Source organism: Anopheles arabiensis, chromosome 3 (assembly GCF_016920715.1).
Source record: "Anopheles arabiensis isolate DONGOLA chromosome 3, AaraD3, whole genome shotgun sequence".
In the NCBI taxonomy this organism is placed as follows: domain Eukaryota; kingdom Metazoa; phylum Arthropoda; class Insecta; order Diptera; family Culicidae; genus Anopheles; species Anopheles arabiensis.
The window spans coordinates 4,467,057-4,495,034 of NC_053518.1; the positions used below are offsets into that span (position 1 = coordinate 4,467,057).

A 27,978-nucleotide genomic window follows, 5' to 3' on the forward strand; every position below is an offset into this window, starting at 1 on the left:
CGTTGTTTGGGTCATCTGACCCAGTAAGCAAATCTTCTCCCAAGCAACACACACACGCACGACATTGCGCATTCGTGTCAACCCACCCCGGGAGTGCCCGGGCTTTATCTCAAACATTCGACCGCCCAACAGCCGATGCGCTACTGTGCTTAATTAATAAATAATTAATTATAATCCCGTTCGGGGCTATCTATTGGAGCAGCCCGAGAAGCACAGCGAGAGCCCTTGAGCGGCGGCTCACACTGTGCCCTGCTTTCCATTCCGTCCCGGGGAACCCGAACCCGGGCAACCGAATTCCGAACCCGATACAACCTGTGTGCGAGCTCTAAATTGAGCCCTTAAACGGCACCGGCGCGGTAGGTAAATTGATATGTTCCGATCATTTCGGTAGAAAGTATTGCCATCTCTCTCCTCTACAGCGCATATTCTCGCTTTCTCGTTGCTCCGTTTGCGACTTTCCGTCATCAATTTCGTTTCGTTCAGCTTCATTCATCGCCCCCATTGACCTTAGCCGCGCTGGCACGTGAGAAGCGCCGTTGGAAAAAAGGGATAAACAAAAGAAAATACACATATACACACACAAGTGGGCATGTGCGTGGCTAACACGAACCAGCCAAAGATAAGAACGACGAGCCACAGCCAGTAATTAACGGGGCTGGATAGACGTAACCCACGGGGATCGTTATGCAGAGCCGGCGAGGCTGGCGCACTTGAGCACCCAACAACAACATAATTAATTAAGATGTCTGGTACGATAAGCGATGTCACCCGAAAAAGAAGCACGGCTCGTACGACCGCAAATGAGGACATCCCGTTGGAGGTCTTACTAGGGTCTTGCGGTGGGCACAGGAAACACTTCCGCCTGAGAGGCTTTCCCAGGGACGTGTTGACACCTCTTGTGATCTAATTTTTATCATCGGCTGATTGCACTCCTTACGAATTCTATGCTCTTATGTCTATTATTAGACCTTCGTTCCAGAATCAATCGACAACATCTCTTACATCAACGAGCATTTTTCATCTTAATCACCCTTTTTGGGTTTCACATTCGCAATTCTTCGCAGAGCACCACCGAACTGTCAAACTTGGCCAGGGCTTCTCAAGTTCCCGCCAGGGGGAAAAGGGAAAGTGAACCTCCACCCAAAGACCCCGGACCCAGAACAGAGAAAGAGAGAGAGAAAGAGAGAGAGAGAGAGAGAGAGAGAGAGAGAGCGAGCGAAAGAGCAAGCAATAGGGAAGTCAGCATTCCCTGTGCCCTGTGGGGGGAAGGCACCCCGAGGGAGCTCCAAACTCTGGAGCCCGAAGCCTCGGACACACAACCACCAGTGCACGCTGGGTGGTCCGAGATGTCAGATGTGTGGTCTTTATTAATAAACTTGTACCACAATGCTTCTCGATATCATTCTTCGTCTCCGGCGCTGGGCCCGTCGGCGTTCTGGGGTCTGCTCTGGGACGGTTGTTGCTGTTGGTTGTGTTATTGTTTTTGATTTCTTTGCTTCTCTTTCTGTCTTTCTGCTTTATTCGCTACGTGTATTCACTCTGCCGCACTGGACATTGCAGTGTGGAGTTGCTTAATATCTGATGTTTTTTTTGCTCTATCCGTCTTTTTTTCCTTTTTTGTTTGCATGTTTTGCTTCCCGTGCCTTTTTTGCTTTTTGTTTGTGTTTGTATTTGCGAGTGTTGTTGCCTTTTTGCGTGCCTTTGTATATAACTGGAGAACTGGAGGATCGTTGAGGTTATGCCTCCCGGACTTCCTTACTCGTGAGAGACGCTGGCCGCCCCAAAGGCTCACAAAATTAAGTAATTATTTTCTGCTGCCCGGCCCGTGTTGCATTACAAATTGTTTACGGCCGAACGAAGGGATTTATAGGGCAAATTTCAAAAACCAACATTGAATTATTGTAATCATTGCCACTGCAGCCGAAATAAATGTAGGAACATTTGAAACAATAAAACAGTCCACGCCACACGCAACGAGCTGCTGGCCCGACGTGACTCACCGGTGGTGCTGCTTCGGGATATACCCAACGGGCGAGTCGGGCGATTCGTCTCAAAACAGAATCGTCAAGAAGCGCATTCGTAGCGCTCGTTTGGAGGAAGTATCGAAACCCCGGGCCGAACGTTTTGCCGGATGAACGAATAAATTTCCATCTAACTGATATCAACTAATTCCGTCCATCGTTCAAACCGTTCGAATTAGGCTTTAACGATCCGGTTGGAGAAGTCAAGCGAACCACCCAAGTGACAGGAAAGGGAAAAGAAAGAGAGAGAGAGAGATGACAATATAGCAAGAGTTTTAATTAAACAGTTAAAAGATTGTCAACAAATTAAAGCTATTCAGGTTTCATTAGTCGAGCTTAACACGATCGTTCGAGACTTTACAGAAAAGTTGATTATAGTTATTACAGTCGTTTACAGCTTCTTTCAAAACACGCCGTAAATAAAGTTTATCAACAAATGGACTGAAATCCGCAATTATTTTTCTTGTGGTCTTTTCTTTAATGTTTGTTGCAATCATTTGCTTTAATGTATCATGTAGTTTTTCGTCTGTGATTTGATAAATGCGTTTAATGTCTTGTACAACGGAAAATTGATGTTTCAAAATTAAGACAAAAACTACCGGTCACGGGGAAAATGAATCCCATCGATAAACGCGGCCTGGGCAGAGGAATAACCACTCATGACAAAAAGGCAGAGAAGGAGAAAGCCACCCATCCAACATTATCGATTGTTAACAGCAATTAATAATAATTATGATTATTATCGCACTAATCACACACATACACACTCGCTCCCGTGTACTCCACTGAAGGCGGCTACCGAAACGTCACGGTTGGATTTTGACGCTTGGTGCACCACTAGCAGGAGGACTACTAGCCAGCACGTATGCGCCAGTAAGGTATGGCGTGAAAGATAACAGTTTACCGTGGAAACCTGTCCACCCTATTTTGCCCGCCGTTTGCTAGTGACGCAAGCGACGGGTTTGCGTATCCCGTTTGCGGAAGACATCGGACCGCATGGAAGTGAAGGCTTAGCAAAAACCAGTGCCCGGCGGCCAGTCCACGCCTTGGCGTTACATTTCTCTTCCTGTCTGATTGATTTACAGCAAATGCTTGACTAGCTAAAATGCACCTTGCGGCGGCAAAAGGCATCGGCTCGGGGCTATCTATCGGTCATTTATCAACCCGGGTCGCCCCATCCTGTGTCTGCAAATGGCAATGCATCACTATATCGATTCGATAGTTACCATTAGCTCACGCATCTTCGCGCGCATGTCGCCCCAAGCTGACTGGCATTGGGTCCAGTGGCTAACAAGTACGTTATGCTAATTTCCTGTCTTTTCCCTAAGCGTGAGCATGGTGCTGTGTGTTTTGTACCGACACACCGACACGTTGCACGATGGGTGAGATTAATGACCGGGCCGACCCTAATTCACATTGATCAATTGGTGTTTAGTTGATCGAGACATCAGCTAATTAATGTGAGTCCATTAAATCTGGACCGTTCTGGACTGGGTGGCCTCATCTGTAGACGAGCTGTGATATGATTCGCGCTGCTCTACTAAGGCCCTAAATGAATCTTTTCTTAGCTATTGTAGTCAGTTTTGCAGGTGCAAACAAGTGTGAAACATTGTTGCTTGAATAGCTTGACAACTTTCCCTTTGTTCAGCGACATGACACCGTGCTAAACTGATTTATTTGTCACCTGTGTAATCTTGTTCTACTTCCACTTCACGCTATCCCCAACACCAAATCTAAACGCCACGATATCTCCGCTAATATGTTTAGCTACATTCTTGCACATGCTAAGGCCACCATCACGCCAACGACCACCTAGATCGACACCGATAGTAGATAGACCACCCCCTTGATAGTGTGAGTGTCATATAAACACGCCACTTAGATTGCTTGCGCTGCGTTGTACAGGCGATCGTTCTGCCGAAACCACTTATTAAGTGTGCTGCAATTAAATGGCTTAATTACCGACCGGCGCACCGCATCGACTCCCTCATTTGTACACTGACGCCCATTTATAATCCACCCCGTTCGGAGGCGGTCGCGGTACAACCATTGGCACTCAGTTATCTAAATTGATTTCTCTATGCTTGGCGGCACCGGGGGGGGGGGGGGATGGGGTTGAAAAGTGGCCCCTAACAGGTCAGCTTCCGGCAGCTTCTCGCACGAAAACATCGGCGCCGATAAGCAAATCTCCGCTAAGGAGTATGCAACCGCCGCCAAAGCAAAAGCACCGAATGCACCTGAACCACCGACGAAGCTGGGCCAAAGCGTCTGCAATTCGCGTGCATATTTGTGATTTAAGCTGACAGTCCTCACATAAACCAGCTGTGATCGGACGGTATCGAATGAATGAAAAGCATGTGTGTGTATTGCGGCCTAAACCGCAGACGTTGGTCGCGGGCCGGTTTTAAGCGATGCGCCAAGTTTGTCCACTTTGGTGGTCACTGGAGTTAGCTTTCTCTCTCTCTCTCCCTCTGTCTATCAGACACGTCGATTACTCTAGCATGCAGCAGTCACCAGTCTGTCCGAGTCGGCTCAAAAAACCTGAACCAAATGAGGAACCACCGCAATGTCAGCAAAGGCTCCGACCCCGAAAACGAGTTCGTTTCGAGCGGATTTTAATTGGAAGATGAGAAATGAGTTTATATTTTGGGGGATTATTCAAATTTATTTTCAATTTCCGCTAATTTGAATGCAGCCCCCACCCGACAAACGGGGACCCCGGCCCGACGCACGCAGGCTTGGGTTGGGAATAAAATAAATAAACAAAAAACCCCACCTCCGCCACACATCTCGCACAACCAAAACGCAGCTTCCGAAACCATGAGAAATTTATAACGCTAATAAATTGGCAACACACAAACATTCACACACAAACACACATGTGAGTGCCCTTTGCGTCGCCCGCCACCCGTCCATTCAGCGCTCCTCGAGCATGCTGAGGTTCAGTTAAGATTGGCGATTAAAAATTATTGTTAATAAAAAACGATATCTTTGCGGGAGGGAGAAGTACAGCTTGAGTGGAAATTTGACCCCATAACTTCAGCGTCCGAATGAAGATGCATTCGAGGGAATTGTTTCGAAAGAGATCAAATGCACTTTTTCGCTGCACCTTCATATTTGTGGTTGTTTGTTGCAAATGCATCTCAATGAATGTCAAATTTTGAGAAGACATTCGGCACAAAAACTCAGCTCAGAATATCCGCTTTCCTTCCAGCAAGTGAGCTGGCAGCTGGCAGCTCCCGATCAGCTACTGGGCGGTAAGCTGGGTTGGACCCTAGCTGGGAAATAAAAAGGAAACCGATCATATACATATATTTTACATTCCGCACGGCAACACGGGTTGCGAGGCTGGCACCAATCAAACATCGCATGAACCATCAGACCGAAGAAGTCGTCACAAATAAAGTCCAAGGTGGACGGAACGAAAACGAATATTCAAATCGATAGGGACATAAATTGGGTATTTAAAAAGGCGCACCATATTAAATCATCGCAACGATGAATAACGGCGGGCGGGACAGGTTCATGTATCCCGGGGAAGCAGCGGAAGCTGAATGAGGGAGAGAATAGAGTTGCAAATAAATATGTAAAGATATACGAAATAAATCAATTAATATCTATTCTTGGAAGTAATAAAATAATATACAATTCAGACTTTTGTTGATTGAAACATATAAAATATCAATTTTACTTGACACTGGTATCAGTTCATTAATGGGGAAAAACGCTTACAGAAACCTTGAAAAGCGGTATAATGTCTTGAAAATGAGGTAAATAATAATTAACTCATCGCTTTCGGTGGACATCTACACGAGGCAACAGCAATACCGCCCATTAGTGCATGTTCATTAGCTCCCGAATGACATTTTGCTAGGTCAACATTGTTGCCTCTAGCGCTCCGTTGGTTAATTGCAGCTACGGTTAATGTCAGATCCGTTCCTGCACAACTCACACACACACACACACACACACACACACACACACACACACACGACAAAAAGCCCCCTCCGGCCTGGGCTTCCAAACCATTAAACAATAATCATCGCGCAGAATCCAAACATTAACCGCTTCCCAAAATGGTCAAGCGCCGGACACCCCGAAGAAGGGCAACATTTTGTCGTTTCGGTCTAGCATTTGCGCTCTCGTTGCACATGCGCGCGCGCGCGCCCGCTCGTGAGCTCGCTCGGCTGTGTTGGTGCACAACCTGTGTGTGCCGACCGAAGTGCATGCAGTAAAAAAACGGGAGTGGAGCAACAAAAAAAACAGGCGGTGGGGGCTTGATGGTTGACGTCTCGGAACGTCGCGGATACAACAAAAAACGGCCGCAACTACTACAAAACCCGCACCAAACTCTGCAGCAGCTGCGATGCCGAAATGCTCTCACGTTCGCTGGTGGTGTGCGATTTGTTGCACTGCCAATGCATGGTCGGTTTGTTGCACTTGCACTGTGCGGACGTAATGGACGCACACGAATGCAATTGAACGCTCTTTCGCAAAACGGTTGTCATTTGCCACTTTCGTTTCGCGAAAACCATGATCGCTCGTGCACTCGTGCAGCTATTTTGCTCCAACTTTCCAACCGCGTCTAGGTTGTGACAGGGGGCTGACTTTATCCCGTTCCCACACACGATCGGGTCTTATCGGGTAGCAAAAAAGCGGTACATAATATCATCACGTATTGGTTGGTTGGCTGATACGAACCTGCTCGTAATGAAAGTCATCGATTGACGAGATAAAAGAAAAACAAGATATTATCCCTTTCCATCAGGTTTATCCTTTGAACTTTCCGAGATGACCTTCAAGGTTTGGCTTGACCGACAAAGATTCAAGCCTGTTTTACTCTTTTCTTTATCTCCACATTGAAGTATCATTTGTGCATCAGAAATATCTTTCAATTGCAAAAATTGCTTCATTACACAGTCTGTAGTGTGGAGAGTAAGAGTGAGAGAGGTTCCAGCTTTTCTCTCTCCTGCCCGAGCAGCATATGTTGCAACCAGACCGGATTTGACTGCTGGTAGAGACATTGTGTACCAGATTTTTCGTTCTACCGACCCATCGCTGGATCGATCGTAATTAACCTCATCATTATCATTACAAGTCATTAGCTTCCCTAATGACCGAATATCAAAGTCCCGCATAACGAACGCATCTTTGCGCTTTTCTCCCTTCCGGCCCCTCTTGCGGTGATCTATATCTTGGACGGATAACAACAGCAGTTTGATGTGAAAACAGGGCCCTGTCGAAGAATCTCTCCGCAATATCAATGCAGTTGCAAATCCCATCCCAAGCAGGAGGGAAAAGAAGGGTAGCAGCAGCAGCAGCAACAATAACCATCATCACCAGCAGCAATAACAGCCGTAACGGTGGTGGTTAGTGTGGCGCATCTGCATCTGTACACATGTGGGAAATGGACAAACCAGATACAGAAGCAATTGATGAAATCTGAAGGTCCTAAAGCCGCTCAGCATGCAAGAGATGCCACTATATCCCAGGAATTGAAAGTAAAACAGTTTTAAATCCTATCAAAATAGGGTGAACAAGATCGATCCGACTGAAATGTGCCAATTTGTGGTTTCGCTAGAGGGTCATAAATATAAATTGCTTCCCATCATCACGACCAAGGGACACTCTTCGATTCAATTAGAGAGTAAACTGGCCGGAAAGGCAAATGACAGATTGAGTAGATTCGTAAATATTATTCTAATTATTCCCCCAGCATTTCTTACTCCATGCTGCAAATCGTCCGCCTAGCTCATCTGATGTTTCCAATCGTCCGGTCTTACCTGCAAAAAGAAGAAATAAACGAGAGTCCATTAGAATCGATTCTATTATTTTGCCATCAACTTGGACCCTCCGGCCATCCAGGCGACAAGTCAATCGACGGTGAAATGTTAATGATTCGCTTGCCACCGTCGGTGGCCACAATCGCATAAATCCATTACTCACTCGCTAACTCGTGCCCCTTCTCAGTGTGTCCAGTTGGGGGCCATTGAACGGGGCAAGTGCAGCAGCAGCTGCTGCAGTTAGCGTCCCATTGTCGGCGTACGATTTCCTCTCAACACCCTTGAGTCTTGTTAAAAACGCATAAATCTTGCCATCGAATCCGTGAAGCGGCGTCTCCCACCAACCGAACTTGCCCGATTATTAACAGCAATCTGCAGCCGTCCCTGCCAAACTGCCAACTGCCAAACGGGTGGACAGAAAACGGAAAGCGGAATTCGTCGATGCGGTTTGCCGATGTGGTTTAATTAAATTTAGAAACGAACGCCTAACCACAAAACCACCAGCCGCTGATGTGTTTGACATTTGCACCGCTAATAGGAGGGCAGTTGGCGAGGGCAGAATACATATAAAATAGGGCAAATTTATTTTAAACTTTAAATTATTTTGATATTACAGTAATTTTTGCGACCCTCAAACTGTTCGCAATACGTTCTCTTTCGCTTACGTGTTGCCATCAATAAATTAAAGCTGCAAAAAAAAAACGCTTTCCAGATCCAGCAATGCTAGGTCAGGGTTGGGAATAGCTCTGTACCACGGTAACGACCCGTCCTGAGCAGTTCCAGGACACAGCGACTTTTGCTTAACTCCAAACACAACACCAACGCGGTACCAATTGAGGTCGATAAATTATTCAGCTTTATTTTGTTTCAGCTGTCCCCTTCGGTTGGGTTCTGTCCCTCAGCGGCGATGAGGCGCACAGTTTTGGCGAACGCAACCGGTAGCGCAATACGCAAGGCAGTTCATCCACCAACCCGTCTGAACCTCGGAGTGATTGGCTAATCGGTGCGAGCTCAGCACAGAAACGGAAGGACGCACCACGCCAACGGAGGAAAACAATGCCGCCTGCAAGGACGGTGGAGCGTAGATTATTAAGCAATTTTTATGCGTGACAGTTGCCTCGCTGTCGGTGGTCCAACGGGACGGCATGGGAGAGCTTTTGTCGCGTTTTGCTAGGGGCCACGCATAAGCCAGCAACCTGGGAGGGCACGGCACGGAAGCGACAGCTGATCTATGACTATGAGCTGAAGGTATTGGATATTGGAACTGGAGTCAGTAACTCATCGATAGGAAATTTCTGTCCCCTGACATCAGAAGGTGTATGAATCATTCTACAAACCAACTCACACAACCATTGGACACACCATTGAAGTACTTGGGCTCACTCGTCGTTACTCGTAACTTCATCAAATAAAAGCCCAAAACTCCCATCAAATCAATTCCCCAAATAGTTCCATGAATGATGCCTCTTCTCTCGACCTCCCATCGAATCACTTCATCGTTTGATTCGTTGATTCTCCCTTTCTCATCCCTCACGTCCTCTATTAAAACCTTAATGCGCTACCCCACTTCGTCACCCATCAGATCTTCGGTGCGATCCCGCAGAGACTTTATTTATCTATCCCGGAAGATCATCTAAAACCGTTCGTAACATCTTAATCATCTAAACCTTCCAATTCCGAGGTCCGAAGATGCTCGGCCCCGACTTCCCCCGACGGTTCAAGAGGCGGCGGACATGTATACACACACGCGCGCGCCAGAAGGTGCCTGTCGGGTTACATTGTCGTGTGACAAACATTTCGTTTTAAACCGTCCGCGGCTCTCGTACAGATGGAAGGCAGGACCGAAGGCTGCTGGGAGTTGTTTCTTTTGGTCAATGATATCTCTCTTTCCTTCTCTCCAGCTCAGTGGCTCCCTTTCGCGCCGCTGAGCCCACTGTGTCGACCTACTGCTCCGGCGAGCGGGTGTGCGATCGCGATCTCCACTGACACAACAACAGCCGCGACAGCCTGCGAGGGAAGGGAAGGGACATTGGAAGTCCAGCCAGCCAAAGACGGCAAAACCAAAGTCTCTCTCTCAAACCCATATTCGGATCACCCAACGCGAACTTGCTGGGTGTCCTCGGTTGATGTGCGTCTTTATCTCGTTCTTATGTCCGTTCTCATTCGTTTTATGCCCGCAATAACGTCCGTATCTTGTTCCGTGTGCCGTCCACCTCTCCGGCCGTGTCTCTCGCTCACCACACACTGTCCTTTTGCGTGTTGCACAACGCTCCCGCTGCGTCTGTGACCACCTTTCGCTGGGATGTGGGCCAGGGGTTTGCGGGTTTGCGCTGTTTGCGTTCTTAATCTGGATAAATCATTTCCTAAATGGTTTATGTCTGTTTTTCTTTTCGATTGTATTTCACACCAAATCGAAACTACCGAAAAAGCGCTCAATCCCGCCCCGCTCCGCACGGCTGGGGTTCGGGGTCATGTTTCTTTCGAGTGTTTTGGAAGAAAAGTTTGGCACTTTTGGTTGAATAGAAAAGCAGGGAACCACAAACACACTTTGGAATAGTTCCCGACAGCACTGGAAAGATCAACGCGCACTGCCCGAAAGCGTCTTGCTGTACCTTCCGTCAGGCATAAGCAGGCGGGAGGGACGAAAGGAGGGACCCGTCAAGACCGAAACGACAAGACACCGACCGACCGACCGTCGGCCAGCACAGACAAAACGGAACGGAGAACGGGTGACGGTGTGTGACTCATAAAAAACAATATTTTGACATTTCAATCTAAAGAAGATTATTTTTTATGCTCCGCTTGCAGTTGCAGTTGTTCGTCGAGGTTGGGGCGCTGGGGCGTGGTGAAGGTTGCCGACTGCCATTGTTATTAGCACTGTGGCTTAAGCATTGAGGTAGGGGTTAGGGTTGTATTTTATGAGTCTTGCTGTTGTGCCCAATGTGTTGTTTTGTTTAAAAAATAAAATACATATTCAATGGCAAACTTTTCCAAAACTTTAATACTTTTTTTACATTAAGAGTATCTTAAAATATTGCCGGTCTCATAGTACAGTCGTCAACTCGTACGACTTCACAACATGCCCGTCATGGGTTCGATCCCCAAATAGACCGTGCCGCCATACGTAGGATTGACTATCCTGCTATGGGGGGAAATCAATTAGTCACTGAAAGCCAAAGCCCACTAGTGGTTCAGGCAGGCCTTGACCGACAACGGTTGTTGAGCCAAAGAAGAAGAAGAAAATATAACGTCTTTACACAATTTATATTTAACGCAATGGTTTCATTTCCACTTCCAAAGTGCATGCAAAATCGCGATGAATGAATTTTTGTTTTATTACTCCCCTCCAAACACTTTGAACTCCATTTAACCCTCCCGAAACAGGCGATGCAACAGGATCGCATATGAGGCAGCGAGACACAGGAGGAGAATCACTTAAAACATGATACGGTCGAGCATAAAACTCGGCAATAAATTAATTCTCAATTTTCGAGAGTGAAGCGAAAAATGACCTGGCCCAACCAGCGGAAATGGAGAGAAGCAGCGCACACAAGCAGCAGTTCGTTCGATTCGACACACGATATCGAGTCCGAGCTGATAATGGTGGTGAGAAAGTTGCGAGAGGAAAAAAAAAACAGGGGGCAAGAGGGATGAAGGCTAACGAGCGAACAGCATTAGTCATGAAACAGCATAGTTATGATCGGATGCAAAACGTACCGAAAAACCCGGCGAGCTTTCGGTGTGTGTCGAATTGCATGCGTGAGTGATCGTTCCGATGTGTCGGTGAATATGACAGTGTGCACTACCACCCCATCATACCCCTCTGCATCTAACCGTATTATGACAATTCGTGTCCAAATATGACTGAAATGAGTTTGAAAATGGAAAGAGGAGGAAGCAGCGATTGAAGGGGGAGAGCCCGCTCGTTCCCCGTTTGCCATGAGCCATCAGGGCTTGACATTGGGCATCGTTAGCACATTCGTTCGTTGCTCGGTACGCGGTACGCGAAACTTCCTTCCGTTCCTTTTTCCCGTGCCAAAGGCGAGCAGGATGAAAAACGACGCTACGCTCCAACTCCGAGACCACCCACGAAGCCGTGTGGACTCCAAGGCAGAGCCAAGTGCATAGGCCGAAGAATGGAGGGAAGACCATTGCGAACACGAATACGACGCGAAATGCACTCTGTGTACGCAAGTTGTGCCCGTGGACGATGCAGTGCAGTGCGTTCAAGTGCATTTCACCATACAGGCCCCGTTTGTGTTTTGCCTTTCCGCCTTTGGCCCTAGAGCGTCGCGCTCGTTCCATGCTCGCCATGCTGCAACTTCCATACGGTACATAGCTTCGTGTCACTTTTTATGAGTCGAGCCCATTAAACTCGTACGTCAGAGCGATCAACATTTGATTCATATGTTAATTAGCGTTGTCAGGGTGCACTTTGTCTTGTTTTTGTTTGTTCGGTGGAAAGTGTACAATATGTAAAACCGTCCTCTAGGTGGTAGTTAAATTTGGTCCCAAGGACGCACCATACGAAACATGAATCTTTACTTAAGCTTTATGTTTACGATTGAAGAGGAATTTTGGTTGCATAAAAACGCACAGACTTAATGATAAATTGTGCCTCACTGCACTCAACAGTCTAATCAAGTCTTTTAAAACGCCTGGCATGCGTACAAAGTCGTGATGATTGTATCTGCTTAATCAAGATCTTTACGATACGATTGCCAGCAAGCTGGGGGACCCCGGGTCTTTGGATAATTTATCGACAAGATTATTAATTTCAATCAACACCAAAGATTCGCCCCTCTTCATCTCGACGAGCTGAATCATGCACTTGCCGCAGCCATACTGTCCCCCAGGCAGCACTATGAATCTACCAATTCGCATATTTTACTCACCACAACCAGCAATACACACGCACACACACACACGAGCCGGTAGCAAACACGAAATGTCAACCAGACTGGCGCACGATCGATCAAACGGTTCTCCCTCCTCTTCGCGAGCTAATAGATTAATCATCGGCATTCGGTTTCGAAGCTAGACGTCGATTTTCAATTAAAACATCCGCTAGGCACGCCGGCCTACTCACGGGACCTGTCACAGCAGCACCGCAGGTGATCTCACCTGTTATTAGAATTGTTAATCACGCGGGCGAGCGCTCGCGCGCGGACGCCGACGAGGACACGGACACGACTGTGGCTTATCGCAATCCCCGCTCGGCGTCAATGCCGAATAACAGCCCGGAACCGGATCCGCGTACGAGCATCAATCGAGCGGTGTGGAAAATCGACAATACAAACAAACAAAAAGGCCTCAGACAACACCCAACCCAACCAGGCAAACGGAAGGCCTGAGTAGCGTGTTTTTTATATATATATTGCCCGCTACCGCCACCACGATTGAGCAATTCAATCCCGTCCAATCCCGGAGGCGGCACTTAATTACAGACGGTTGCAATTATTAAATTATTCCACCATCATCATCATTATCATCATCATCATCTTGCGCGATCGGTGCTCGCTTGTGACGACCACTCCGTTGCACGCACACCGCACACCGGATGTGCCAATGGTGTGTGTTTTTTTTCAGCACACACACACACACACACACACACACACACACACACACCCACACACATACACACACACACATCCTTCTCACGTGTGCACTCGCATTTTCTCGCATTTTCCACGCCATTTTCCCCGTGCATCGTGAGCATCGAGCCAATTGCGACGGGTTTTTACGATCGTTCGTGTCCCCCGCCATTGCTCTCCCCCTCGTCAGCTGCTTCTAGCCAATGATTTATGGATTAGAAAACGTGAATTAATCATCGTCGCATCAACACGTCGTGGCATTTTCGCGCACAGCACACGGTGCGGCGGCCACTTTTCACGGCACGATTAAAACTGATGTACGCTGGCGAGTTCGCGAGACCGCGGAAAAATGCAGTAACGAGTTGGCGAGGCAATCTCTGACCCGGTCGGTCCACTGTGCGCCGACCATTAGCAGGTAATGATGAAATTATAACGTTCTGTCGCTACCGTGCTACATTTGGACGGTAAATCCGCTCCACGGACATCACGGTCGACACCGGCAGCATGGGATCTTCTCGATCTAAACTCCCTGGGAAACGCGCAATACGGTACGGTACGGCTAGCGAAACAGTTTTAATTGAGATTACGCAATCATCGCGTGATCATCGTTGGAGGAGCTTTAACGTGCCTGTACGTTGAGTGATTAGCCGCTCAAACGAGTGGAATGAACCGGCTAAGACACATTTACACTCATATCGATTTGCACAGTACAGCATCTTATTGACAATGCATTGTGTTAGCGATCGTTTTGCTAGATCGAATGTCACCGATCGACATTTCAATGTCGCATTGTTCAATTATGGCATTAATCTTTTGCTTATTTATGAGCCATTTCACAAACATTCTTCACATTCAGCTAATTAACGCAATCAGGAAGACTTTGAAGGTGATCAAATGCTTCGAAGCCCTTGATCGCGTCGTCGTAAAGGGTCAAATTTGCACTTTAACCTACATTCAACCGAAACGTCACTGTAACATTTGGTCCTTCGAACCGGATTTATGTGTGATAATTGGCACTGCTTCTGCTTGCTCTATTTCAACACGCCCAATAATGCGGGTTTAATTTTCTTCCGGTGGTTTTGCCTGTTGTCCTTCGCCTTACAAGCAAATGAGTGTCACTTCTCCAGAAATCCTTAGCACCCTCCAACGGCACTCCTTCGCTCCAAAGCTGCCACCGGATTATGCGGAAAATAGCGCAAATTAAAACACCCCGTTACCAATTCTCCGAACAACCGTGAAGGCACTCGTAAAATTGAGGAACCGACCCAAAATACAGACACACAAACAAAACACACACACACATTAAGGCTAGGGGTTTGCCTGTCCTCGAAACACGACCTCGAGAACAGGCAAGCGTCCCCCAAAAGGTCTGTGCGCAAATTCCCCCCCTTGTGAAGTTCGTCAAAAACTGCAACATGGAAGCAATTGCCAAGTGCGCGACCTGGGTGGTCCTCCAGGTCCGTGCGTCCGCCTCAGTACGTTGACTCACTCGTGCTCCGGGGACTGATGCATTGCTGCCTTCGCTTCCTGTTGCCGTAATATCCGCACAGGGAATCTCCCTTGTGTGTGTATTTTTTTCTCTCCTGTTTGTTGCTCTCCCTCCCGCCAAAAACGGCTCACACCCGACACACACACACACACCCGAAAGGGTCGTTACCGCAAGGTCCCCTTTGCGCCCATGAAAACGATGTTTTTTTTTCTTACAGATGGGTTTTGGAGTCACTCAGGAACTGCACTTAAAATGCATACATTCCGGGCCCGACCCGTCATCCGTTTGGGCAGTCGCTTCTTTCTCGAGAAGGTTTTTAGTTCGACTTTGTTTCGGGAGGGGCATCTCTCTTTCTCTCCGTTTTCCCGCTCTGTCCGAGGAGTTCCCATCAAAAAGGGTTGAAGGGGTGCTTTGCATTCGGTAATTGACAAATGAATCATTTGCGGAGTGTAACGGACCTGAGCAGATAATATCTCGTGCGCCACAGGAGAGCACTGGGAAATTTGCCACACACCGAGGCTATACGCCGAGACATTACGCACTACGTTGAATTATTCATTCGATTTATTAGTTCTTATTGTGCGCGTTTTGTAGCTTTTTAATTAGACTCTTTTTCCTATATAAGCTTATTTGTTTTAATATCTTTTCCTATTGTGTGCGTTAGAATTGCTCTTTAACTGTTATTACCAGCTTTTGTGTAATGTTTTTTGTTGTTTCTTTTTCACCTCTTTTACCTCTCTTTTACCTTCCCTTTCCATTGCTTACTTTCAATTTCATTTTCACTAAAACCACATTCCACCTTTCTTAAGCCACTTCAGCCTCTTTACGTTCGCCTTTACTCCTCTCTCTCCCTCTCAACCGTCTCCCAACCGCACCAAACTCGAGCCTGGTTTTATGTCTCACTTAGCAAAGCCCCGAAACTGTCACGTACCCATCGCATCAAAAGCACGCACAAAAAGTGACAAATTTCAAAGTGTGCCGGGTGGGTGGGCAAAACCACAGCGAGACCTACCGAGGAGTCAAACGGCGGGGATTCGGAGTCAGACAACAGGGCAGGAGTGGTTGGAAAGGTCCAACCAGCCCAGAGACTTCATTGATAAGCCGAGCGAGCCAAAGAATTGACCGGTGAAGCAAACACGAGAAGAAACTAACCCAGTACCAGCAGCTTGGCACCGTTGTTCTGGTTCCACCGTCGGCTCAATCAGTGGGCTTGCTCACTCGTGCTCTTCGTTTGAGCACTTTGGTTTGGTGCTCGATTCCTTTAGGTCAGTTAAGTCGTCTTTGCCCGAATTATGTGTATCTTTATGACATAATTTATACGCGCGCTTGAACGAGTTCGTGCCCAAAATAGAGGGAACAACAGTCAATCGTTCCCGTGTCGAGGCTCATTCTCGCCTCAACGATTGATAAGTGACTGGAAGAGCGCGAGCGAGGTAGCCATTATAACATGCAATTTTCCATTAAAAGTTTAATTCCCGCTCGCAAACACACAGATTAAAAAATACCAAAAATTAATCGGATCAAGCACGAATGTTCGTGATCATAACATCATAAGATCAATGGGTGGCTGTACAGCATAATTAATTTGGGGAAAATAATTGCACCAACATGCATGCTTCCCTCTACGAACGTTTCACCCCGCCAAGGTGCAGTGAAGAACTCTTCCGCCAGCCCGGAGCAGGCGAGAACTTACTTCCCAACTACAACGACAACAACAGAGCAACCCCCTTTGGGCACATCCCGCTGGCAATGTTACGGTATTTTCCCTATCTTGCTAGCGTTTCTCCCTCTCTCTCTCCCTCCCGTTTCCCGATTCCCGTCCAAATATTGTCCTGCCTTTTACTGTGTCTTTCGTGTCCATTCTCGCCGCATCACCTCTGGGTGGATGTCATTCCATGTACGCTGTGTGAGCCAGACCCCATCCATCCTTTCCTTTTCCCGTTCGATTTCCCAGGGTAGCCCCCGGTTCGAACCATTTGTGATCGGTGGATTATGATAAACGAAGCGATTAGAGCGTGCGCGCTCGCCGGCCGAAAACGGATGCCGAAATTATGCTGACGGCGTCATCCATATCCTTGCTGGGTGGTCACACGGTGGGTGGTCGGTTGGAGATATGTTTTGTCGTTGCCTTTTTGCCGTCTCGGAACCGTTTTAACGCGCGTTTTTTGCTCTCCTTTTTTGCGTGTTCGACTTTTTTGTTGTTGTTTTTATTGTGCGTTTTTGCTTCTCTTTTCCTCTATCACGAGCGTGGAGTGGTGCATTTGGTGTAGACTGACAGAGAGAGAGATAGAGAAGGAGAGTTCATCCAAAGACAAAACGATACCGCACAGAGCGGGAAAAGGTCCGAGGACCATAAACATTCCAAGGTGCCATAAAAAAAAAACCCTTCACACCTCAGCACCTTCGGGAAGCGAAGAGAGCGACACTAACTGCAAAGCGAGTAGAGCGGATAGTCACACATGCACACCGTAAAACGAAATTTCCTCCAAAAAAAAGCTTCATCTGCTCATTAAACCCCAAATCAAAATCCCCTTTAGACAGGCCCACCAAACAAACAGACCGCCGGTTTATGACACCCGGGCTAGTGTTTGGGTCTTTCAGTTGTCTAGTTTTCTAGCCTTCGTGTCATAAATTAATCATAATCAATCGCATCACTCCGCAGACGCATCGTTTATGATCGCTGCTTGATTAGCACAGTCGAAAGATTCCATCCAATCTATTAGCCTTTCGCAAGTTGATTAGTACGTTTTGTTCCTTTTTCTTTGCCTTTCGCCCTCTCTCAATCTACCTCTCGCCCAACACACCTCGAAGATGCTGGGGCTTGCGACGACATATTAGCTGGAAGTGCACTTCACAAGTACATGACGATTTAATTGACGACTCCCGTTGCGTTTGCAATCACAGCGTACACCTCGCTACTGCCACCACCACCACCACCAAGATGCATGATTGATCGATAATTAATCTTAATGTGTGCAGCGGAAGCACCGTACCAACACACACACACACAGGATGCGTGGTCAGGCCCTACTGGGGAGGGTGACGCCACTAACATCCTATCATTACTGGAACCAGAGCCGGCCAGTGCGTTTGTCTCGCGCGGTTTAATTAATTCATCAACCAATTAATTACCACACACACACACACACAATCCGTTCAGGTAGGTAAGCATGCGGCGAGGATCGGAAGAAAGGAACCCAGTGTACCAGTGTCCCTGCGTGGAGCGAGTGACACAAAAAGGCACATACAGTCGAGCGATAAGTCGATAAAAAATGTGATCTGCGAATGAAAAACGTTCAGATAGCGCAAACGAGTGCGGGAAGGAAAATCATAACTCCGGGTCTCGGAAGGGAGCAGCATAGCTCATGAAACAGGTGCGATAAGATTAGCGTCCAGCCCGACGTCAGGTATCAAAATGCCACGGTTTTGCAAGGAGTGTGAGCGATGAAAAATCGTAATTTAATGCACGCGGGCGGCCTACGAGTGCCTTTAGCGATGGTCTGTGTGCTAAATGAATTAATTCAAGCTGGTGGAACGTTTTATGATACGTCACGACGGGTCGGTGGTCATTAATCTGCCGTCCCGCGCGAGTCTATCGCGAAACTGTAAGCGCCCATTAAGCGGGTATGATGGAATAGTTTAAACTATTTGCGGGCAGGATGGACGGTTGCTTCCGATGCAACCTAGGAGTGGACCATTTTGGGACCCATAAAGTTGTATAAACTATACGAAGCAAGATAATTTGATACAAATAAACGCATCAATCTCTTATCTTATCTCCAGCAGGCTTTGTTTGGACTCGCGGCCAATTAGAACGAGCTGTTAACATTAAACAGCTTTAAATGAAGCTTTTCATAACCCCGCAAAGTTCGTTTACTTTCCTCATTTATCTCATCCCGGATCGAATAATTTGCTCCACAGCACAGGTTTCATGTTGTTACATAAAAATTGGATTAAACAATGGCGACTTGTCAGCACGTTCCACCCACCCCCAGACAAAGAGCGCTATCGCGAGCGCCAGATCACACTCAAACACAAATCAACATTTTAACGCTCGCGGCGCGTCAATCGGTCAGGTTGGTTCACCTGTACCACCTGTACCAGCACAGCAAGGAGCCTACCAGTGATGGCAATCGGCCGTCCTAATGCAACGATTGCGTTTCGGCTGCAACAGAACGAACTTCCCGCATGGCGTTGAGTTCTTATCGCGAATTTCACGCAACGTTCACGCCATTGGACGACTTTGGAGGACTCCCCCGAGCTACCTTGTTTAAACTGCAAGTTTACTACCAGACCCGGACGACTGGCCAACCACCCAGCGACCCAAAGGCAGTAGCTTTGGCGATGTAGTAGCATTCAACCACTCACCGGGACGCACAGATAATCTGCTCGATTTGCTGCGGCTTCTTGCTCTGCTGTCGTCGCCAGTTTCTTTACTCTGGTGTGTGGCTTTCGCTGTGATTGTGTTTCATCAGGCAAGAACAAATGCTTTCCGTTGTACAGAAGGAGCTTCACTGCGTCTGACCGACCCGACTGCTGCACAGTTTGATGATTGAATTAACCTTCCTATTAACTCGCGCCAATGTTCATGCGCTTGCCTAGCGTGCCTCCCCCGCTGGGAAGGTTACTGTGCCAAACTCATCCGTCGGTTGAGGGAAGTTGAGCACTCCGGCCTGAGTGAGCCAACGGAATCGATTATTTACAATTTCCACTTCACCCCAGCCCCAATAGCGAACGAGGCCACTGACTCCAATAAATCTAACGCTTTTAAGAAGTGGAAAGAGGAACAACAAAACTCTACTCCAGCTGGAATGCATCAATCGAAATCAATCCGAAATGGTTGCACTTTTATTGCACCTTTCGGTCCCCGAATGTCGGCATGGCGGATTGCATCTAATCGCATCAGCTCGCAGCTCGCAAGAACGCGATACTGCAGATGAAGACGACGAACGAAGCTACTGCCGTGTGCCGCAATACAAACCAAACCTCCCATCTTCCAACCCTCAACCGTAACACCGGTAGGCTTTGGCGGCTTCGGAGGCTTTTGATCAGAGAGCAAGAGTGCGCGCGCGCGAGCGCTAAAGAGCAGCCCGCCCCGCTCAACCACTTTGGCATGGCATTTCCACCCTGGGCATGCAGCAGTCGGCCCACCGGCCGGACAGATCGATTGGCGGTAAATTACGCTCAAACGACACACCAAAACGGCGACAAACGACGACATCACCGACGACGACGACGACGGCGTGATGCAGGCTGAATGTGATTAGGTTTTATGTAATTGATATTGTAATTGATACGGTTTTGCTCGGTGCTTTGCAATCGTTGCACTGGCATTGCGAGTGCGGCACGGTTCAAAGGCACGAAATTCCGCGAGTGTGTGTGTGCGGGCGGATGACTTGATTTGTCCCGAGACCATGATGCACGGGTGCATTACTTTGAACGGTATTGGCAATCGTGCCCAAATGGTTCGATTTCCGCTCTGGCACTAATAGTGTGACTAATGGTTAGTCTTGAAAAACGTAATATTAGTGCGCGATTTTAATGAAACTTTGTCCTGGATTCGTACTAATAAGGTAATGGAAACTTAATTAAGCGAAACCGAACCACCGAACTTTCAATAAGGAGTCGCTCATTCGTCCAGCAAATCGCCTTCTTCGATCAGAAAGCGTAGACAGCGAAACCTTGGAAGCGAGGTTGTGACATATCGGCCCGCTTCAATCGGCTCGCACTGCCCACCATTACGCCTCCAAGTGTCATTTAGCAATTTCTCCCGTTCATTCACTCGATCGATCACGATACATTAGCCCTCCCCTAATTAACCGAACGCAATCGGCACGATTGCTGCCTGCCTGTCTGTTTACCCGAAATCCAAAACTGGATAGCAAATCTGCCCCATTCCTCCCCATTCCGGGCGCTTCTGACTTCTGTGATTGACGTTTATGCACTACCTTAGAAATGCAAATTGCTGCTCGCTTGCAGGGGTCCCTGTCCACCGCGAAGGCACAGAAAACCGATCGAAAGGCGTTGCACAAACTGAGACAGAATTATCGGCGCACACACAGATGCACACCGTTGCATCCACTTCCACAAATGGACCCAATAAATGACAATTAAAACGGAAACACGAGGGAAAAGGGAAGGAAACCCCCGTTCTTTGCAAAGCCGGGCAAGAAGGTGACACATGAATGATTTATTTTCCGGCTAATGAAATTTCCAATCGACATCCTCACCGGGATCTTGTGCGTGGAAGTGCGATTGAGCCATTCGAGCCGGCGGCAGCGCGGAAAGCCGCTGTGAATGGAAAACCACAAAACTAGACGGACCCAGTCGATTGCAGGTCCCGCGCTAACCATTGCGTCCACTACCATCGGCATCCAACAACAGCAACAACAACAACAACAGTTGCAGTGCAAAATTGCATACAAGACAGCCAGACAGCACGGACACGGCGAGTGCGGGCTACCACCTCACCGGAACATGAGCTCCTGTGGCTCTCAGTTTGTCTGTGTGTCTGTGTGTATGTGTTTCTGAGCAGAGGAGGAAGAGGTAAACACAAAAACGCAACGGCCACGTTTTCCAACACCCCTTCCCCTTACCCTGCAAAACGGAAGGGTGTAAGGGGTTGCCGGCAGCGAGATGGCGACGCTTTTGTGCAGCCGAACGGCACGCAATGTCCTCCGGAACGTGTTCCACGCGGGCTTCACAAATGAAGTCAGCTGCCGTCTAATCGTCGTGTCTCGCTTGCTGGTGGGGGGGGGGGACGGGAAACAAGGGTAGGGGATAAGCGGGTGGTGAGGGTTTTAAACGAGGAAATACCGTGTCGTTTTCCATCCGCACACTTTTCTTCGACTTTTCGAGCCGAGGCCTAGAGAAGCTTGTGTTGTTGTGTGCCTTTTCAATGCCCTAGCGCAAGCACAACAAAAACGGTAGAGATCGTTTTTGTTTTCGTTTGTAGTGTTGGGCATTTCGCTCCTTTTCTTCCTGGCTTTCTTATACAAACACACCTTTGGTTGGTTGCATTTGAGGTGCTAATGTGTGCAGTATAAAATGACAACGATAGTAAGTGGTAAGTGTAGAAGCATTTTTGTTGAGCACTGTAGAGTTCCATTGAAGAAATTGGGAACATATGAGTAACAAATTTAACATTTTCCCCATGTTTTCATAAAAAAGTACAGTTTTCCTTTACTTAAACGGCTTTCAAACCCTCTTAAGTAGTTTGAAAGTTAGTAGTCTTAAGTTAGTTTACTTAAGTAGTATCTTAAGTAATTGTAAAGTATACATAATCCTGAAAATTCATATTCCACCGAACTCATTTCTTTCTCCAGCGGTACCATTTCCTCACTATCGATTGGGCCACACTGTACCTGCTTTTCCCTTTGTGCTTGAGCGCCGCACCATTTACTGCAAACCCCCCACCCCAAAAGGTGGCAGGCGGGAAAATTATTACTCTTTTGACCGGGGCGCGTGAACTGCCGAGTCCAAACAGACCCCACCACCTTGCAAAAGGTGCGAGGCAAATCCCTTCCCTTCTATACCTTCTCACCGCTCCATTTTCGTAAACGAGGCTTCACAGTGCATAAATAAAACATTTTAATTTTCCAAACGGCACATTGGCAAGGGGTCTCTTTCGCTCTTTCACTCTCGCGCTGTTCACACACTTGAGAGAGACAGAGAGAGCAAAAACAGGGAAATAAGCATGCACACAGGAGCCGTTTTCCTTGGGGGTTCTTTGGGTTAATTTCAATAATCGGTAAGTACCCCCGAGCAGAGGTGAAGTTTTCCATTTTTCCCGACCAATAAAATTATTTCATTTTTTTTCCATATTTTTAAGTATTCATACATAGTAACAAACTACAGCAAAGAACAACGCGTACGGACCACAACTAAAAGACAAAATTGACAATAATAACGATACACTTTTTTTCTTCTCTTGCTCCCACTTTTTGCTTCTTGCACACATTACCCCCCACCCCCGGTTTGCATATCATATTGCACGATCAAAAGGAAAAATAAATCGTGACCCGCGTTCACTCGTGCTAAATGATGCGTCTTTGCGAGCTGTCTCGGTCCAGGGTGAAAGCACGGGGCCATGTTCACGCTGCCTTGCGTCAGTGTGAGAGATAGTGTAAATTCGCACGCCATCATCCAACATCGTTTGGGCTACCGTTTGTTCGGGTCCTGTTTGTGTCTCATGAGAATGCAATCGTTTGTTGTTGTTTTTTTCTGCAACTTTGATTTGCCGCGATTTCCAATTGGATGGAGGCACAGTATTTAGTAGGACCGGGCGGTTGTTTTCTTTCGCGTTCATTGCGTACAAAGGCAAAGGGAGAGACCCGCTCGTACCACTTCGCACACTTAATTGCCCTCGCCAGACCCTCCTGGCATGGCGTGTTGCTCGATGCAGTATGCGTAGCTGCATGTTTTAATTTGTTTGTCTAGTTTGTAGTGAGTTCCCTCTTTTCCACCCCATCGATCATGTAGTCCCTTTCTTTTCCTTTGTATGGTTGTGTTTTTTGTTTTGTTCTCCCTGAAACCTTTTATTCATCCCTACTGCACCTTGTTGCACCTAGCACATCCAGCAAATCAAATATTCCGTTCCATTGATAACAGAATCACGAGGCAGCAGTCGATCAAAGCGAGCAAAAGAAAAACACAAATCGACACAAAAACACTCACGACCAGTGCGGCCGCCCGGTCTTGTGATCTTCGGAGTAGAAAGGAAAGATTGCACACATGCACGCGTGTCTCGGCTAACCTACTTCGAGCAGTGCCCGGATACCGGAAGAAACGCATTCTCAAGGTGCGTGAAACAATGTCCGTCGGCGAAGGCGAAGAAATCAAAACGAACAAAAAAGCGACCAACACAAATCGGAAGACTCTTTTTTGTTCTCTTGCTGGAGAAGAAAAAACAAATGGAACAAACGATCGTAAGACGCATTTGATAAATAATGCACACTCACAAACAGTTGCCGTTTGAGTTTTGCCAGCTGGTTTGCTTCCCAAACCGTTTAACCATTTGACCTGTTGCAGAACAGGCAACAGATTTATGTATAATATATCACAATGCTGCGCGTTAAGGGAACCAGCAACAGATGCATTTTAAATTATTTCTCCACTTCAAGAAACCATTTCTACACCGTTTGTCTTGAGTGTGTCCAGCGCGGCAATTAAAATAATTCTCAAACTGACCTCGTTTGTTTTTGCACTTGTGAGCGATACATGTCTGGTTCAATTAAGCCTTCCCGCTTGTTGGCTGCTCTATTACACATTCAACTGGTGTTTTCTTATGCTGCACAACAGAAGCACTACGTCGTTCGGACCCAAAAACTGCACCGCATAATTAGGCTTCTTCCAACAAAATAGCCCATAAACAGCCCAGCTTTCAACTCTTTTATGGTGTTCTCCATCCGCAGGGTGAGGACAATTCATTTCCAATCGCATTTCCGCAACCATAATGAATGCCAATAGTTCTCCCGGGGATGTTGAGTTTGTCTGTAAAAGCTTCAGCAATACCGTGATCGTTTTCGGTGTTCCACGAGACATCTACAAGCCGGTTCAAACTCGCAATGCCCCCGAATGAAATGCCAAGCAAACGGTCAAAATTGATGACAAATTCCCAATGCAACCGTTTGACAGTGCAGAGAAGTACGGCTGCAGGTGATTCCGAGAAATGCTCCCAGAATTCCTGTCGCGTCAGAAAACACAAAGTCAGCAACGAATTTCCTCAGAATTGAGGCGGAGGTTACACGCAATTGCATGAGAAATCGTTTAGAGTTTGGGCAATCGTTTGAGTGCAGCACCAAAAGCAGTGTTTTAAGAATCGTGAGACATTACAGGCAGTCTCACAAGGTTTTTCTAACCAATTTTACATCTCTTGCTTGACCCTTTCTCCCCAAGGACTTTGAAGCATTGAACACTAACCTGAACTAGGTCGATCGCTGTACCGCGTGCAGTACACCCAGGCCGGCCACACCATCGGCCCACCGGAACCGGATCCCGAGCTGCCAGACCCGGAACTGGACCCAGCACTTCCACCACCACCACTAGCACCACCATTCGCTCCCGTTGCACTCGCACCACCTTGGCCACCCGATTGATGGTCCGCACCCTTCAGCGAACCCGTCGACGAGAGGGGCGATATCGGGCTAACGTCCTCGCTGCCCACCGAACCGACCGAGCTGACCGATCCCGAACTGGCCCTGCTGCTGCTGGTCGTCGTCGTGCTAACCGCCGTGCAGAACTGTTTCACCGTCGACAGTGCGCTCGCTATGCTGCACGGCACGCCACTTCCCGTACCGGCCAACAGGGGCGCTAGCGTCGCCGTGGAGGAACCTTGCTCGCCACCGCTGAGATCGATTGCCGACGGGCTTTTGCTGGCCGGCTTTCTGCTGCCCGCTGCTCCCGCCCCAGACGGCCCATGGTGCTGTTGGCCACTCTTGGAAGTTCGCTTCAGCAGCAGTGGATCGGTGATGCGGCGGCCAAAGTCTGCCTTCAGGATGTTGTCGATGCTAAACTTGAGGCTTTGGTCGTTCAGCGCCACGGCAATGTTGTTGTTCAGTGCGGCCAGCGCTAGCTGATGATGGTGATGCTGCTGCTGAGCCAGCTGGTGTTGCTGCTGCTGCTGCTGCTGCTGGTGGAGTTGATGCAGCCCGTGAAGGTTTGCCCCCGCCGACGGAGGTGACTGGGAGCTTTCGCGCGACGTACGGAACGCCGTCGGTGACGTTAGCTTCGAGAGGTCGCTGTTGAGATTTTGCGTGATTTGCGATATTGCGCTGAGATGCGAATGGATGCCGCGGAAGCTTCCTGCCCCTTCCCCTGGGGAGGATGCATCCTGGCGGTAGAAATCACTCCGATTGCCACTACCCGCCGGTCGAAAGCCCATCCTCGGTTCGCCCGGTGTTGGACTACGGTCGGACTGCAGCCCACCGAGCGCCGCTTTGGCCGGGCTCATGGTAAGTCCCCGGGCGGCCGCTACAATCTGCATCTGCTGGCGCATCAGCTCCTCGGCGTAGAGCTGCGAATTGCGAAGGAACTCTTCGTGCAGGCGGGTTGGACTCGGTCGCAGCATGCTCGTTTGCTGCAGCCGAGCCGCAAACTCCAAGTCCGAGGGAGTGTCTTTCGAGTAGCGGGATGAGTCGTTGCTTAAGTCATCCGGTGGACTGTGCAGGGTTGGCGGTGCACGCAGATCATCCGGCACCTCCTGGCCCACGGACAGTTCGCTATCGTCGCTGCAGCAGCTCATCCGATCGGTTTCATCGTCGTCCGCCGGCAGTTTGGGACTTTCGTGCGGTGCCTCGGGTGGCGTGGCGGACGATTTTCTCGACTCCGGGGGCACGGCAAGCCCCAGCAAACCGCCGGCCGCTCCAGCACCGGGCAGCATCAGGCTCGCCTTGGCCAGGGCCACTCCCGCCTTCAGCGGAAGCGGTATCAGGGGTAAATTATGCGACATTATGGTGGCCATTGTAACAACTACCCACTGCCGGGGGTTTGGCCAAGATACATTACAGACGCAGCGTGGAAAAGGCCAACAAATCCGCACTTTCCTTCCACTAGAATGTTTGTTTACTTGTTGGTGCCTGTTCGCAAGTTCTATTCCCTCATCTACCGTCGCTTCATGCTTTAATCAATTTGGCAACACACACACACACATACACTTCACTGTTCACCTCTTCCAGTACATTTCTGTAATCTCGGAACACATGTTCTAAGCCACATTTTCACAATCGCATCTTTCCATGTACAAAAGCACCCTTAATGCTCGCAAACCTTCCGGAACCGTGTGTGTTCGTCACGTTCCAAAACAAAACACTAAACAATGATCGCACACACGCACACACACACCGCACAAACACTCGCAAAATCGGCGCGGTTAAGGTGAAAATTAGCTAAGTAGCATGGAGCACACCGCGTTAATCGTTTGTCCCGCGCACTGCCGTGTCGCCGTGTGCTTCTTGTCCCACCGGTCGGTCCGCACTAACCACACCGGGTTTCCCTTCGAGCGGTGGGAAAGCCCTTACCGCGGGAGGGGAGTAGGGTGCAAAGGGCTTTAAACGGTGCTACGGGATGGCACGGGATACGGGACCGGACGGAAGCGGGGACACTGTTCGCGCGTGGTACCGGCAAGCGCGAAAATCGAACGCGAAAACAGTCGTTCCATCGCGGTACACTTGAGCCAACTGAGGACCGTTTCCAATAAGAAATCCCCACAAGCAGCAGCAGCACCAGCCCGTAGTAGGCGTCGTCCGACAGCCGAACACAGCGCGGACACAATGCTTCTCGCTCGCTCTAACTCACACGGTGCGCGCGCATGCTCGGCTGCTCTCTTTCCGGTGCGACGGTGACGGGCCTTTTTTCTCTTTCAATTGTGCCCTTTGCGTTGGATTAAATTAATATCCAACACACTAAAACAAACGGGCAGTGAGCGGGCAGCTCACCAACACACCGTGCGCTCGTGTACGCAAAGCTCGGTAGGAGTGGTTTTCGGCCCGCTCGAGGCGGAGCATAAGCATAATTCTAATTGGAATTATGCTACACACACGGTGTATACGCACACTGCTGCAGGCCGCAGCAACACATGCGCAGCAGCACACCAGCTTCAATCAATTTCCCCCACTCTTGACAGCATCATCTCGCACCCACACACGCACACTGTTGTGTTCGATGCGATGATAAAAGCTTCTCGATGGAAGGAGAAAAACACCGCCACATGGGGTTTTTTTATGGAGGGGTTGCGTGCGATTTTATTTCACCCTCCACCGTGTAGCGCTTATGTGTTTCGTTCTTTCCCTTTGCGCCTGTTTTATGTAGCAGTTCTTATGTTGAGCCATCATTGCTACCGCTCTTCATCTCCTTCCCCTCCACCCATTGGGGATGAAAGCTCAAGCGGTGGCGCTGCAGAATCTCGCCTCCCTTTTGATGGCACAGCACAAACCGTAGGCACAACAGAACTACAATTAGGGGCATCATGTTTTTTCAATGTGCTGTTTTTCCCCCTCTTCATTCCCTCCCCTCCCCCCCCCCCGTCACGTCCGCTAGCAATTGACTTTAAAGCTTCCACACACCGGCCGCTGCCGACGAAAAGCTAAATGGTA

General features: G+C 48.5%; 1 protein-coding gene across 1 annotated transcript in view; it reads right to left on the reverse strand.

The window, feature by feature from the left end:
- LOC120903631 (homeobox protein invected) overlaps window positions 1–27,049 on the reverse strand; it is a 59,432-nt gene extending 32,383 nt beyond the window's left edge. The window contains exon 1 of the mRNA XM_040313168.1: window positions 24,809–27,049. Within this exon, the coding sequence (XP_040169102.1) occupies window positions 24,809–26,348 (1,540 nt within the window). The 5' untranslated portion in view covers window positions 26,349–27,049. The remainder of the gene's footprint in view (window positions 1–24,808) is intronic.
- Window positions 27,050–27,978: the final 929 nt, after the last annotated feature.